Source organism: Orcinus orca, chromosome 5 (genome assembly GCF_937001465.1).
Source record: "Orcinus orca chromosome 5, mOrcOrc1.1, whole genome shotgun sequence".
Classification (NCBI taxonomy): Eukaryota; Metazoa; Chordata; class Mammalia; order Artiodactyla; family Delphinidae; genus Orcinus; species Orcinus orca.
This window is the reverse complement of record NC_064563.1, coordinates 103,529,113-103,545,626: the sequence shown is the minus strand read 5'-3', so window position 1 is coordinate 103,545,626 and position 16,514 is coordinate 103,529,113. Positions and strand designations below refer to the sequence as shown.

Here is a 16,514-nt window from a genome sequence, read left to right as displayed (position 1 = left end):
ATTATGCATTTGTTTATATTTTGATTCGTGTAACTCTTATTTCCTTATTGGTCTTTTTCAACTCTTTTTTGGCCAGAGGTGAAATGATAGTCAAATTTAAATATATTAAATGTTTGCATGGTTAGGAGAAATTTAATTACTGAACTAATTTTTAAAAATAAATTAAAGCCTTAATGCATGCTTGCTGTCCTTTTTTTCTCAGTGATACAAATAGCAATATGACATCAATTTTAAATCAAGATTAAAAAATTTTTCTTTTTCAAACACGGGAACTCTCTTTTCAAAAACTTCAACTATAGTTGGACTTGGAACCCCATATGTAAACAGATCCAAGCAACGCTTCCCTGTTGATGATGGGAATGAGTAGCCTGGAGCCTCAGAGTCAGCCGCTGTTCCCTTCCTCTGCCAGCTATGGCACCTCCTTGGAACAGTTTTAAAATTACATGTGCAGTGATGGAAAGAACACAGTCTTTGGAATCAGACATATCTGGGCTTAAATCCCAGGTCTCCATGTGGTAGCTTTCTAACCTTGGAAAATGTACTCAACCTCTCTGAACTTTGGTTTGCTGCTCTGTAGAGGGAGGTGTCAAACCTTATTTATTTTTTTTTTTTGCGGTACGCCGGCCTCTCACTGTTGTGGCCTCTCCCGTTGCGGAGCGCAGGCTCAGCGGCCATGGCTCACGGGCCCAGCTGCTCCGCGGCATGTGGGACCCTCCCGGACCGGGGCATGAACCCGTGTCTCCTGCATCGGCAGGCGGACTCTCAACCACTTGCGCCACCAGAGAAGCCCCAATCCTTATTTTATAGAAGTGTTTTAGAATTAACTGAGATAACATGTGCTGCACTGCACGATACCCAGCACAATTTAGGTACTGAGGAAAAGAGCTGTCTTCTTACCGTATGCAGTCTGACGACAACTTAGAATCTAACTCTTTGCTTAAGAATGGTGCGGAGGGCTTCCCTGGTGGCGCAGTGGTTGAGAGTCCGCCTGCCGATGCAGGGGACACGGGTTCGTGCCCCGGTCCGGGAAGATCCCACATGCCGCGGAGCGGCTGGGCCCGTGAGCCATGGCCGCTGAGCCTGCGCGTCCGGAGCCTGTGCTCCGCAACGGGAGAGGCCACAGCAGGGAGAGGCCCGCGTATCGCAAAAAAAAAAACAAAAACAAAAAAAAGAATGGTGCTGACTTTTTCTGGGTGAATTGTATGGAAATCAGCTATTAGAAACATTGATTCTCTGTAACATTTGAAAAGAAGGCATGCATGAACGTATGTATGCACATTGAACTTTAGCTAGAACTCAAAAACTCTCACCCCTGATTGCTTCTATAAGGACTGGGTGCTGTCAGCGTGCCTGAAGTGGAGATTGCACTGCATGTTACTGTACCATTCAGATGACCAAAGGGGCTGCCAGGGCTTAAGCCTGTTGATATGGCTGCTGCTGCTCTGGGGCCTTGATATCTCAGAGTTCTTGGATGTTGAATGTATTGCATGGTATCTGGTTTGATTTGCAGTGGCTCCAACCTCTCATAGACCTGGAATAGTCCTACTCTGTGGTGTGGTGGCATACCTTATGAAAATGGAAACTGGGGGTGAAGGGTCATGTACATACTCCAGATTTTTTGTGAGTAAATTTGCCTCCACAGGTGCCAGATACTGATTTGAGAGCTCCAAAAGGCTCTCACAGAATTAAAAACATTTATTATTCTTGCCCAGTGTTTTCGTTGGAGAAGTGTTTATACCATAACAAGAAGGAATGGCTTTCCCCCTATGCTATGTCATCTTGTTCTTTTCTCTTCTCACCTTACACACCTGCCCTGGTTGATTTGATTTTACCTACATCTTAGCCAATGACAAAAATCACATCTGTCCCTCCAGCCCAATGTGTTCTCCTGAGCTTCAGGGTGACGGAGCCAATTCTTTGATGGACCTTTCCTGTGAAGGTCCCTGAGTATGAGATTTGACTTACTCAAAGTTGAATGCAGTGTATTTTATCCTAATTTCCTTCTGTTCCTGTATTCCCTGTCCTGCTGATAGGTGCCGCCAGGTACCCAATCTTGGTATCAGGGAATGATTCTGCCAAGTAATGTGTTGTGGCCAGATATCTTAGGAGAAAACTAACTAGAATTGTCTAGTAAGCAGCTGGGTTTAGTTTATGAATGCCAGATTTTGGTAACTGTAAGTAATCTAGGTAATAGTCCTACTCATGAAGCAAGCATGAAGTTGTTTGCCCTAACCTTGTGGTGACAAGGAAAAATAGGATGTTAAGAGTTGTTTATTGGAAGAACACATACACACGTACGCATGCACGCACGCATATATGTAGGCAGTCTCCATTCTGAAAAACTTTTGAGTTGTAGTAGGAATTTCCCAGGCAAAGAGGGCAAGGGATAAATGGTCTCAGCAGTGGTAATAGCTTTGTGCAAAGACATACCTGTAGTAAGAGAAAGAGGAAGCAAGAGGGCAGGGGGGAGAAAATAGGCTCCCATGAATGCCTGAGACCGCATATGGTGACATTAGGCATTGCGAGTGACAAGAGATCGAATCAAAGAGGGGCTAGACCCACCAAGACCCTAAATGCCATGCTAGGGAGTTTGGATTTTATCCTGACAAGGGTGCACAGCCAATGGAAGCCTTTAAGGATGATTAGATTTGAAATCTTTTAGATCGCTGTGGCTTTTGTCTGGAGAGCAGACTGGGGAACTTTAGGAATGGAAGCAAGGAAACAAGTCATTCATTGCCGGCAGTGTTCTAGGAGAGAGGTCATGGTGTCCTGATGTTTCATCTGACTTTTTAACAAGTGGGAATGTTAAAGTTTACAGAAAATGGAAGAATGGAGACACAGCATGGTTAAGTTCAGTTTCGGATGTATTGAGTTTGAGGTGCCAGTGAAGCATCCAGGTGGGTAGGGATGTTGGGTTGATCGTTGGATATACAGTCTGAGTTGAGAATACAAATCTGGCAATCATCCGATTAATCTGTGAGAAATGAGACCTCATAAGAAAATCATGAAGGTAAAGCAGCCCCGGGCTGGAAGTTGGAGAAACATGACATGTAGGGAATGGCTAGAAGGATGTGAACTTGAAGGAGATGGAGAGAGAGGAAGAAGGGAAACCTCAGGGTGATGTCATGGAAGCCAAGGAAGACTGGTTTTCAGGATCAGATTCAGTCTCACCTCCTGTAGACGCATCATATGAGACCAGGGCAGAAAGAAAGTACATTGAATTAGCAAGTAGGACAGTGTCTCTGAGAGATCGTGGTCAGAGCACAACTGGGGCAGAAGCCAAATTGCAGGGGCTCAAGGAGTCACTGGGAGGAAAGGGAAAGAAGATGGTGAGGGTTGGTGACTCCTTTTAAGGAGGTTGGTAGTGAAGGCAGGGGAGAAGGCTGTCCCTGGACTTAGACTTTTGAATAGTGGGCTCGCAGAAGGGGCAGACGAGGAAGTGGGGTTCCTTAGGAGACATCAAGCGTTATGAAGTGGTGCCCTGGTGGATCCTTAGAGGAGGAGTCCTTCATCCCTTTATGCTGAGGGTGAGTGAAGGAAGTGGGACAGATGTGCTGTGAGGCAGGTAGAGGAGGGGTGGAGGCAGGACCATAGGAGAGCATCTCCATGAAGTAGAAGGTAGGTGCCTCTGCTGGGCGACGGATGAGATGGTGGAGGGGGTGTGGCAAAGGTTTGAAATAGCTGCTGTGGAAAACGGGGACTGTCTCAGACTGATTTCCAGCAGAGGCTGTAAATTGTGAATTATTGGCAGCCTACATCTGCATAGTTGTGCAGATCCCTGTGGATTTTTAGAGCAAGATGCATTCATTTATGAGGAAAAGATAAAACTGGAATCTTTCCGGGGGGTGATGACCAGAGAACAAGCAAAAGAGGCTCTGAGGGTGTTAGCCATATTTGATGGCTGGATAGAAAAGATACGAAAATTTGCGGGAGCTGAAAGGGACAGAGTGAGAGAGGCCAGAAGCTGTGATGAGGCAGGAGGACATTGTGTGGTGGGTGCACCTGGGACAGTGGGCTAAGAGAGCTGGAAAGATGATAGGGTGTGAACACTTGGGAATGCCTGAGATTGAGATTCACAGGCTGGGTGATTATGGGTAAAGACAAGGGTCAGGGGTTGCCGAACAGTGAGGTCCAGCAGAAGTGGAGGTCATCGGAGTTGAGGACGCTAACACAGGTCAGGGTGTTGTAAGGATTATCCCTGCTGTGTACAGTGAAGGCAGAGCCTGAGGTGGGCGGATGACCAAGCCAGGTGCTTGAGACGCTAAAGGAAGGGCCATCTGGCTCTTCACTATTTCTCATCAACAGACTCTTCGTTTGGTGACACTCTCTACCCCTTGGCCTTCTTGACCTTGTTCCCTGTGCCAGTCACCATGTTGGGACAGCACCGGCCACCTGTTAGAGGCTGATGAAGGAGGTGACAAACTAATGCCAATTAGACCTGAAAATAAGTTCTCACATCCCTAGAATGTAGGCTCTGTGAAAGCAGGGCTCTTGGTATATTTTTTTTCACTGTTGGATCAACGCACATAGAGTAGTATCTCGCTGTTCATCATTTATATAAGGATGAATACCTTAACATTTGCATTGACCCCGACTGTTCCTTGGAACACCTGGTCTCAGCCTATTGCTGCATTCCCCCAAACGCTCTTCCAAGTCTTCTCTATTTGGGGAGCTCAGATCCCAGCTCCACCTCTGTGTCCCTTCTTCAGCGGAGCATCTCTCCTCTCACTTTACTGAGGTCAGAGCCACTCGTTGGACCTTGCTCATAGTCTTCTCCCCCTTACAGAATTGCTCAGGCTTTAGCCACTTCCTTATCACTGTAGCTGGAAGAGGAAGTGCCCCTACTCAGCTCCAAAGCTCGTGCTTCCCCGTTATTAGAAGTATTAGAGACTGTACTGGTCTCTTCATCTCATCACCTTCTGCTTTTCTTCCTCATATCCGTCATCCTTCTGTTGTACAGCAGTTACTCCCTTCCCCCCAGGTGTAGAGCTGAGCCACAAAACAGGAACAAAAAGTCATTTCTGCTGTCTTGGACCTTAAACTGTCACCTTTTTACCTTTTCTCTAGTTAAAAAAAAAATCAAAAGTGTTGCCTTCTATTGAATTATTTACCGAGTGTTTCTATTTCTTTGCTCTGTGTTCACTGTTTAACACCTTGCGTTTGGGGCTGTACTCACAAATTCCTGAGCTGTTATGACTATTTCTCCTGCATTCCTAGGGCTTTTCTATGGTCTTCATTCCTTCGTTTATTAGTGCAACGAGGATTTAAGCACCCCTTATTGTCAGGCACATTTCAAGGTGCTAGAGACAACAGCAATGACTAAAACAGACAAAAAACCCTGCACGTGTCGCTTTTACTTTCTAGAGGAAGAAACATTAAATAATATGTGTGTGTGTGAGATGTGTGTATTTGATACTAACAAGTACAAAGGAGAAAAGGCAGAGAAGGAATATAGGCCGTTTCAGAGTGGAGGAGTTTACTATTTTAGATAGAGTGACTGGGGAAATTTCAAATGGAGATGACAGTTAATAAAGGTTTGAAGGTGGTGAGCGGGTGTGAGTCATATAGCTCTGTGGGGGAAGAACATTCTAGGCAGAGAGAAGGGTGAATGCACAATTCCCGAGGGATGAGTGGGCCTCATGTTTTTTGGGTTTTTTGGGTTTTTTTTTTTTTGCTGTACGCGGGCCTCTCACTGTCGTGGCCTCTCCCGTTGCGGAGCACAGGCTCCGGTCGCGCAGGCTCAGCGGCCATGGCTCACGGGCCCATCCGCTCCGCGGCATGTGGGATCTTCCCGGACCGGGGCACGAACCCGTGTCCCCTGCATTGGCAGGCAGTCTCTCAAGCACTGTGCCACCAGGGAAGCCCGGGCCTCATGCTTCTGAAGAACAGTGAGGAGGAAAGTCCTCATCTTTCTTGACCTTACAGTGGCGTTTGGCATTTGCTCCCCTTTGCTTTCGGAAATATCCTTCGTTGTTTGCCTTTGGAGACCAGCATTCTGGTGGGATGACTGTTCCGGCTTTGGCCTTCCCCATCTGTTTCACTGATTTTTTTTCTTCTTTGTGCCTGCCTTTTAATCTTTTTTCCCCAAGGCTCTTTTGTTGGTCCCCCTTTCCCCTGAACACACTGTGTATCGCCAAATTGTGTTCTTAACTGTGCTCTGACTGCTTCACCAGGGGACCACAGATTCTGCACGTTTGACATCTAGTTTGTTGCCTCACCTCCCCCAAACCCCACAAAGGCTCTAATCTCACCTTTCCTTCTATTTCCCATATCCATTTTTGTCTTAACTACTTAGATAGTTTCCCAATTTAGAACACTTAATCATCTGTGACTTTGTTATCTCTCACCCTCCACTTCTAATTGGTCATCTTATTGACTTCATTCTCTATCCTCTGTGCCCCAGTCTTCTTCACCCACAGCCCTGCCGTAATAAACGTACTTCACACTTCTGTGTGCTTGACCCAGGCGCTACCTTATGTGTTGAATGCTCTTCTCACCCTTCAGGAGCAAGCTCGAACATCACCTCTGTGTAGAGAATTCTCCCCATCCCCAGCCAGATTAATTTTGTCTTCCATTGTGTACATATCTCTCCCTTGCCCCACCCAGTGATATAATGATGAGTATCTTGCTGGACTGTAAGTTCCTTGAAGCCACAGCTGAGTATTATTAATCATTGTTCTTAATGCTTTCCTGTGTTTCCCTGTATTGGGCACATAGCAAAGAGAATAGTTAGATAGATGGATGAATTTGGACCTAAGGACACTGCGTTACAACATATTGAGTATGAAGGGAAAAAAATTAAATTCCCAAGATACATATGCCTTCATTAGTAGCCTTTATATGCTACATTCGGAATACCGACATCTTTGAGGGCAACTGGAACCGATGTTTTGTTAACGTTTGCTTGAATCCTGAGTGCTTTCATTCTAGTACTCGTTGGAACAGTGGCAGACAGTACTATTGGCAGGTGACATTGGCCCTAGCTTGTGGCAGGCTGAACTTCATTGTTGTCTAGGCTGAGGTCAAAGAGCAGCTATTTTATATCAAATTTTAAGATGTAGTTATATAAATACTGGGTTTGTTGTGTTAACTTTGAATAGCAGTGCTCTTTCGTGCTAACTTTTGTCTCTAAATTTAAATAGTTTTTTGGTGGTGTTGTTGAAGGTATTTTAATTACTGATACAAATTTCTCACAAGATTAGTAGGCAGAAATTAAGCAACTAAGACATTAAAATGCTCTTAAGATACTGGGATTCTGGAATAGCAAAGAAGTGATAATTGAGGGGAAAGAGAAACAAGTGATTTTTTTAAAATTTTATATATATCATTGTAAAAGCGTTAAATGAGAAGGCTTTCACTAGTTTAGCAAAATGTATTTTCCTTGTTGAGACAGCAGTCCATTATATTTTGAAAGGAATCGTCAAGTAAAAATAATTGAGGCAGTGAGAGAAATAGTATTTTTGACAAATTATTTGTCTTGAGATTTTATGGATGTCAAAAAATGTAATTTCCATGTTCTCTAAGTTTTCCTTTTTCAAAAACCATTGCCCCAATTTTATAGAACTCTTTTGTGACTCTCTAAAGCATTTCAGGAATATTTGTGTTATTTTAGTGAGCAGCCTGTAGTTCCCGTTCCTCGGGTAGCCTCCCAGGAGGAGTGATGATACTCGTTGCAGGAAACAAATCACTGTTCTCTTCGTGCTGCAGTCTTGGTTCATTTTGAAGCAGGAAGAAATATTGTGGGTGGCCATTACAACAAATTAAATGGAGTAGTTAAAGGCAAAAAATATATGTCTTTCATACACACGATCACTTTCAAAATGTCAACTAGCATATTTTCTGCTGCTGTACCGAGAGGCCATCTATGCTGTCAACGCGAGGAGAGGGCGCAGTTAATTTATAGGGCGGACCCCATAAAGAGCAGGAGGCTGGGTGGATGGAGTGGAGGCGCGTGGGATTGAGATGCCGTTGAAACCAGTAAAAGGCGAGACTTTGAGTGCCTCTGGAAGGCTGGTGCTACTCTAAACGTAGAGACTCACAAGTTATATTAAGGACGTAACACACAGAAAAATGCTATGCTGTGTGTTTACTCAGAAATATCCCTGACTTCTAAGGTGGGAACAAACAAAAAATATTGTTCGCTTGAAACTAATTTCCTGGGTTAATGGGTTCTAAACATTTTCTCAACCCTCCATATGCCAAATATTATTAGTGGTTAGTGGAACACTCCTTTAAACTGTTTTGAATTTGGATTAAAACAGGGAAGGGGGGTGAACAAATGACATTATACTTATGATGTTCTTGGCTTCTTGAAGATCAGCTTCTTACAAAACGTTTTCCTGTGAACCTGCAGTGGCCTAAGGTGGTCTCACCTTGGTGTCCTGATATTTTTCTGACTCACACTTGAGCTTTCCTTTTATAAGGACTAGTGAGTATGACATCTGACACATACTATCAGACCGCATTCCTTTCACAAGTAGGTGAGTGAGCGTGTTGGGAAGGCAGGCTGAGCTGGTCCCTTGGCCTGAAGCTAACGCAGCTTTAGGGAGGAGTGTGCCCTGGAATGCCAGCGCGCGCTCGGATGGAGCAGCTCCGTCTCCTCACACAGAGTACGCGTGAATGGGAGCTTGCTTCACTAGTAGGTTAATTATGAGCAGGTAAGATGCACCCCTGAAAGTGTTTAACGTCTGCAGGAATTCCCGGTGCTGCCCACCGTTTGCATTAGTGCACATATCAGGGCTTTGTGTTTTACCTTGAAGAGTCTGTAGCGGGCTTTTCCTCTAAATTGATACACCATGTTGCTGTCTTTCCTCATCTTCCTGAGGAACAGTTTTCCACCATGTGGCAGCTTCAGAGGTTAACACAGTGCTGAAATGATGAAGTCTATTTAGGTGTTGTCTGATGTACCGAGTGTGTGAAAATACTGTCCATTAGCTCTGTAATAATAAAAGCTAAATTTAAACACCTCTGAGGTCTGCCATGATCTGTCCTTTTAGTTATCTCTCCATACTTAACTTTTTGCTCTTCTCATTTTACACTCTTACCTCCAGTCCTTTTAAACTCCTTAGAAGCTAACACCTCTCTAAATGCAGAGAGACAGGGAGAAGAAGCAGGGAGCGGAGAACAGAGAGTGAGGGAGATGCACAAGCATCACATAGGCACTTTTTAGGTCTCCTTCAGAGGACACTTCCTTTAGGAAGCATCCCCTGAGTTACCTCCTCTGCTCTCTCCACAACCAAATCTGGACGGGTTACTCCTGGGTCCCCATGTGGGCTGTCCTTCCCCCTTTGTGATATTTACTATATAGCTTTGTTATAGTTGCACTGACGGTGCCCTTCAGTAGCTTGTAAACTACTAGGGAACAGAAGCCATCTGTCTTATTCACAGATGTATCCCTGGCATCGGGCACAGAGTGTGTCATGTAATAGGTTATCAGTTAGCCTATGTCATTTTTTAAATGATGTTGCTTAATATTCTCTCTTTCGTTTTCAAAGATTCCCCAAAGTGAGGACAAAAGGAACCATGCTGAGAAGCTAATCACTCTTCCAACACAGGAAGATTCCAAAAAGCCAAATGACCTTTCCGGTTCCACTTCAGATGCCAAAATGGGAGAAAGCGATAAACAGCCGAAAGAAAGCTTTTTTCAGTTTCTTGGTAACTTATTCAACATCTCAGGAAAATCATCTCTTGGTGAAGCCAAGCAGTCTTCTTTCAAAGATGAACATGACAAAACTGTGAAAGACTTACGAAATCCCAGTGACCATCCTGATGAAGGGGTCCAAAGGGAGAGGGCTGTTGTCAGTGGCTCCCTGGGAACCCTGGCACTTCCAGCAGAAGCACAAGAATCCAACTCAGCTGAACTCTCAGATGCCTTGTCTTTGGATACAACACAAGACAGTGAACAGGAAACCAGTGATTTGCTAAGAAAGTAAGTTTAAAATCTACTTATCTAAAAAAACTGAGCTTTTGGACCTAGCTTTTGAGCCTTAGTTCTACTACTGTTAAGTAAGGGGATTAGAGAAAGTATTCTGTAATGTCCCTGCTACTAGGTGAAAAATTATATGATTCTGTGTACCATACACATATCTAGGGCCCTTTGAGCTATTTTAGGGGGTGGTACTAATACCTTTTAGGTGCTAACTTTGTCATAGTAAACGATTTATTTCTGATTTAAGACTTCCTTAAATGTGAGTGTTTTCTGTTGTCTGAATTCTTCTGTAGTAGGACAGGCAATGTGTTCAGTATCTGCATTTTGGGAACAAAAATAATCCTACGGTTTGTGTTCACGTTCCATCAATATCTTTTCTTTGTGGAATCCAATTAAAGGGGTTAAGAAAAGAAATTAAATTGACTTTATTTATGGAATTAGCCTTTTGAACCTTTCCCACAGCTCCAAGAAACAAATCTTGAAGAAATTTAAGGAGCACTTCACCAACCCTTTTTACTTTCTTTGATTTACAAATGGGCACTAACTTGTTTTTCTTTGACTCAAATGAGCTAGAAGGAACATTTTCTATCCAGAAAATGTTTGTAACAATGTTGAGTCCATTAGACATTTTGTGTAACATAAAAGTATTCATTCGTAACTGATAAGGATCTGTTTTATTTTATTTTTAAAAATTTATTTATGAATTTATTTATTTTTGGCTGCATTGGGTCTTTGTTGCTGTGTGGGCTTTCTCTAGTTGTGGCGCGCAGGGGCTACTCTTTGTTGCAGTGCTCAGGCTCTAGGTGCGTGGGCTTCAGCAGTTGTGGCACAGGGCTCAGTAGTTGTGGCGCATGGGCTTAGTTTCTCTGTGGCCTGTGGGATCTTCCTGGACCAGGGCTCGAACCCGTGTCCCCTGCATTGGCAGGCAGATTCTTAACCACTGTGCCACCAGGGAAGTCCATGGATCTGTTTTACTGATTTTAATTTAAACTCTACTTGAGAATTATTTTTGTTCTTTGAAGAGTTCATTAATACTATAGTCAGATATAGATGACAACTTAGGACTATGTGATTCTTTATAGTTTCAAAGAGTCCTCATGCATGTGATTTCAGTGAATTCCTCATAGTAAGCTTTTGAAGTAGGGGTAGGCACAGACCCATCTTACAGTTGTGAGAACTGAGACCCCAGATGGATTTGGGTTTGCCCATCAAGAGTGATGAGGTGGGGCTTGCCCTACCAGTTGTTAAAGTGTTCTGATAAAGCTACGTAAATTGAAATGATGTAATACTGGTGTAATATTTGCTAGACATTTATATGGAACAGAATAGACAGTCTAGAAATAGACCCTTGTGTATTTTGTGATTTGAGCCCTTGAATGTGATGGCATTATGTATTCTTGTAAAAAGGAAGACTTGGGGAAATGGGATAATAATTTGGAGAAAAAAATAAAAGCTAGATACTCATCTCATTTTTACATTAAAATTAAAGTGGAATAAAAATGTTTAAGAAACATACAAAACTAAAAGCAGCTAAATGTGAATTATTCTGGTGAGAAACAATTTTCTAAGCATGATAGCAATGGAAAGTATCAGGAAAGAGAAGATCAGTAGATAGGATTGCTTCCAGTTTTCCAACTCTCTATGATAAAAACTGTGAACAATGATACATTAAATTGGCAAATCAGAAAATTATATACAAAATTTGTATGTAAATAGTATATACAATTATATGCAAATATAATCATATAAATATACAAGTCAAAATTTAGACAAGTTATTACCTATAATTTGAAGTGTTAGAAAAAAATCCTTATCAAAAAGCATTGTAAATGATTTCATCTTCACTTAATTAAAAATAATAAACAGCTGTGTAATTGTTTTTATGTACCATTGAGTATGCAAATTTCATTTTTAATACCAATAAAGCCTTTAAGTAAACCTGTTGTGCTAACACTTTTTAGATTACTTTCCATACATTAACTCATGCTTCTCGTGTAATTTATGTAGGAAGCTACTTCACTGTTGGGTTGAAATTCTTTAAAAAGTTCTGCAATTCTTACATTTTCAGCAAATTCATATCCATCATGAGAAACTCTTCTGTCAAAACTTTATTGTGATTTTTAAGTAAATGTCTGGTTTTGCAGCTTTTCTTTACATAAAATAGTTAAAAGCCTTCCCTATTGTGAGAGAAGATATTCTTTTAAAAAATTATTTTTATTTTTATTTTATTTGTTTCGGCTGCATTGGGTCTTTGTTGCTGTGCGTGAGCTTTCTCTAGTTGCAACTAGCGGGGGCTACTCTTCGTTGCGGTGCGCGGGCTTCTCATTGTGGTGGCTTCTCTTGTTGCGGAGCATGGGCTCTAGGTGTGTAGGCTCAGTAGTTGTGGCATGTGGGCTGTAGAGCACAGGCTCAGTAGTTGTGGCACATGGGCTTAGTTGCTCCACGGTATATGGGATCGTCCCAGACCAGGGCTCGAACCCGTGTTCCCTGCATTGGCAGGTGGATTCTTAACCACTGCACCACCAGGGAGGTCCCAGAGAGAAGATATTCTTTTTTTAAAAAAAATAAATTTATTTATTTATTTTTATTTTGACTGTGTTGGGTCTTCATTGCTGTGCATGGACTTTCTCTAGTTGCAGCGAGCGGGGGCTTCTCATTGCGGTGGGTTTTTTTTTGTTGCAGAGCACGGGCTCTAGGTGCGTGGGCTTCAGTAGTTGTGGCTTACGGGCTCTAGAGCGCAGGCTCAGTGGTTGTGGTGCACGGGCTTAGTTGCTCCGTGGCATGTGGGATCCTCCTGGGCCAGGGATCAAACCCATGTCCCCTGCATTGGCAGGCGGATTCTTAACCACTGTGCCACCAGGGAAGCCTGAAGATATTCTTCATTATGTAATTTGAAAGGAAATAAATCTTACCACTAAAAATGTAGCTTAATCATACTTACTAAAAGTGAATTAGATATACTGAATACTTTTGCTCTAATGCTATTATTTTCAGGCTGCCTTTATAGAGTTTTCTTTGAAGAATGACACATGTCTTTGGTTAACCTTTGTAGTATCAGATGCATTACGTTTATCCAGGATAGAGTACAGCCATATGTAGTACTTGGAGGCTTAATAAACTTGCACATGATAGGTAGTTAGCTTTGGGCTGAAATGCATAAAACCCTTTCCAGATTTTCAATATGTATGTCTATTCTCTTAAATAGTTGAAATTTCTAGATATTTTACTTTTTTCTTAGTGTTGTTTGGATCACATACCTCTACTTATATTGGATAAGCTACAGATCCCATCCACAATTACATAATACATGAAATGAATATGTTCTTTATTCAGTTTGTGAAAATAAACCTTTTTAATTTTCCATCTTTAGTTTATTTGTAAAGTTATGTGTTTTTGACATTTCCATTTTCTTTCTATTTTCTGTATTAGGGAAAATCTTAATTAAAGGACAGTTTTATGGTCTTAATACTATTCAGTTATGAAGACTCAACTACAACCTGTGAGAGAATGTTGTAGAAAATAGACTATCTTGGCATGACTAACCCTTTACAAAGTGTGAGTGTAGCTCATCAGTATCTGAAAGGACTAATTATAATACATGAAGCTAAGCTTGAAACTTTGATGTTCAGTGCTTTAAACATGATAGTATAGTTGTTTAGTATAAAGGGTACATATTTTAGTCACAAGCGTATAACATTTCCACCAGCCAGGGTGCTGAGGGAGATTATTTCATTAGAAATTTATACTGGTTCATATAAATCAGTTTAATCATTCTAGTTGACAGTAACCAGAAAGCTCCCGAGATGGTAATGGAAAACAATTATCCGCGCCCCACCCCCCCCAAAAAGGACTCCAAAACTACCAACAGGCATTCTTACAGTGAACTGAAATTTTTTCTGGAGAGGATTTTTCTCTGTGCTTTATTTTAATAGAAGTTCTTTTAGAGCAAAAGTCGCATTATTGGATTGATGTAGAATAAAACGCCTTGACGTCTCGTTAGGATGGAGTTGGTAGTAAGAGAACCTGAGTTTACTATACTTGAAGAATAACTTCTGATCCTTCTCTCTCGAGTCTTATTTCTTCGGACATCATGTACATTTTGGTGATCTTTTAGGGAAAAAAAAATTTGCAGCCTTGAAAGTAGGTTTTAAGTATAAAATTTAAAAGCTTTGAAAGAAAAATCAAACAATAAAACTTCTTGTCATCTGTTCATACTTCTGGATCTTCGTGTATTGTTCTGAAAGGCTCTTGTATTTTCTGAATAATTTATGCATTTGGATATAGGATTTTACCAATAACATTAATTTACCTATATGTATTTTTTCTTCTTGTATGTTTTCTTAGATAGGTTCCCTTATCCAACTTTTAACTTTGTTTCATAACTGTCTTTGATCTAGCCTGAAATTTGTGTAGTAGCTAAAATCACTTCTCCAAGGCAAAGCTTTTCTCTATACATCTCCTGTAGCTCTTTTAAAATAGACAGTAAAATGAATGTAACTAATACAAACTTTTACAATAGTGGTGTGGTAGGATTTTAGAGGCCAGCAATTACATAGATTGAAATAAATTATTTCAGCTAAAATTCAAGAACTACGTTAAGGGGCACAGTTAATTGAGATTTTACTTGTCAGAGGTTTACTTTGTGTTTTATCATGTGGGCAAACCTAGCATTCTTCATGGTGTTGCTTTAAAGTTGGGGAGAGGGCTTCCCTGGTGGAGCAGTGGTTAAGAATCAGCCTGCCAATGCAGGGGACACGGGTTCGAGCCCTGGTCCGGGAAGATCCCACATGCTGTGGAGCAACTAAGCCCGAGTGCTACAACTACTGAGCCTGTGCTCTAGAGCCCGCAAGCCACAACTACTGAAGCCCACGTGCCTAGAGCCCATGCTCCACAACAAGAGAAGCCACCGCAGTGAGAAGCCCACACACAGCAACAAAGAGTAGCCCCTGCTCTCCGCAACTAGAGAAAGCCCGTGCACAGCAATGAAGACCCAACGCCAAAAAAAAAAAAATTTATTAAAAAATTAAAAAAATAAAGTTGGGGAGAAAATACCTCATTTTTAGATACTGGAATACTGATAACTGGATTTCTTAGTTATTCATATGGGGTCTATAATGTTTTGTTAATTATATGTTTAACCTGAAAAAGTTAGAGCATACATCAAGTTTTTCTACCATACATTTTTGTAGCTGGGACCCTAAAATGTAACTAGAGAGCAGAATTGAAAACACTTTAGTATCATTTATAAGGATTAAGACAGAAACAAATTACTTAGCGTTTAGTATCATTGCTTTACTTAGCCATTCATTAATTCACACAAAGTTATTAAACATACATCATTTGCCAAATCTTATGTAGGGCACTTAAAAATATGAAAATGGGGCTTCCCTGGTGGCGCAGTGGTTGAGAGTCCACCTGCCGATGCAGGGGACACGGGTTCGTGCCCCGGTCCGGGAAGATCCCACATGCCGCAGAGCGGCTGGGCCCGTGAGCCGTGGCCTCTGAGCGTGCGCGTCTGGAGCCTGTGCTCCGCAACGGGAGAGGCCACAACAGTGAGAGGCCTGCGCACCACAAAAAAAAAAAAAAAAAAAAAAAAAAAAGAAAATGATGAAGATGTAGTGCCTGCCTTCAAATAGGCACTAGGTTAGTGGGGAAATAAATCAGTGCATATATCTTTATAATCTAATATGGCAAGTGATGTGCTCAGGGCCCTTTGTCCCCACAGATCAGAGGCTAACTGCCCGTTCTAGCAGTAACGGGGTCTTGGGGTAGGTTTGCATTGGGGTTAACTTGGGAACTGAGTCTTATAGGACAGAAGCTTCTGTCTGGGGCTGGAATTGAAGGGGAGAGAAAGGTGTGTGTTAAGGGCTGTAAGGCAGCATAGAATAGCATACCATAGCATCAGAGCTCCCAGGGGTAGATTCTCCAAAAGAAGTTAGATGCTGAGGACATCAGGAACTTTATGCTAGGGTTGAGAAAAAGTAGGGAACTTGTGCTAGAAACCTTTTTTGATTTCTGCATTCACCCAGCCAGTTTAATACTTACTCTGCTAATTGAAGAACTTAACAGGAGAGAGGATTTTTAAGGGAATTCTGTCATTTATTGACTTAAGTATATATTGAGTGCTTACTGCAGGCTAGACATCTTGCCAGGTGTTTTCTTTACAACTTCTCTAACTATGCTAAAAGTTGCTGTTCCAAATTCACATCTAAATAAAGGAAGAGAAGCTCGCTATGATGCTCTGATATGGTGGAGAAATCAGTGATTAGCCATGAGGTACCAGTATGAGGCACAAAGGCAATGTGGTTCCTTCTAGTCAAAAACTCTTTGGAGATCAGAGCTAGAACTCAAGCCTCAGGCTTGTCCGCCCACGTTCTCTCCATTAACCACCGTGAGAGAGACAGACGTAATCAGGTGAGAGGGACAGTTCTGAGGAGCTCAGACATTCATGCTGGTTGACACTTATGTGCTGCTGGTCACGTTTGTATTATGCTTAATAAAGGTTGAGGTTGAACTAAAATATTCTAGGATTTCCTTCCCAAGTTTGGACATATGAAGAATAGGAGTGTTTGAAAGATATACTTCA

The 16,514-nt window shown here is 41.9% G+C and overlaps 1 protein-coding gene across 5 annotated transcripts in view; it reads left to right on the top strand.

The window, feature by feature from the left end:
* Positions 1-16,514, top strand: part of CRYBG3 (crystallin beta-gamma domain containing 3) — a 114,727-nt gene that overhangs the window by 22,880 nt on the left and 75,333 nt on the right. For all 5 annotated transcript variants that reach the window (XR_007477496.1, XM_049709989.1, XM_049709988.1 and 2 more), the window contains one exon: positions 9,495-9,928. Coding sequence is in view for 4 of the 5 variants with exons in the window: in XM_049709989.1 (XP_049565946.1) it covers positions 9,495-9,928 (434 nt within the window). In the remaining variant the exon portion in view is untranslated. The remainder of the gene's footprint in view (positions 1-9,494; positions 9,929-16,514) is intronic.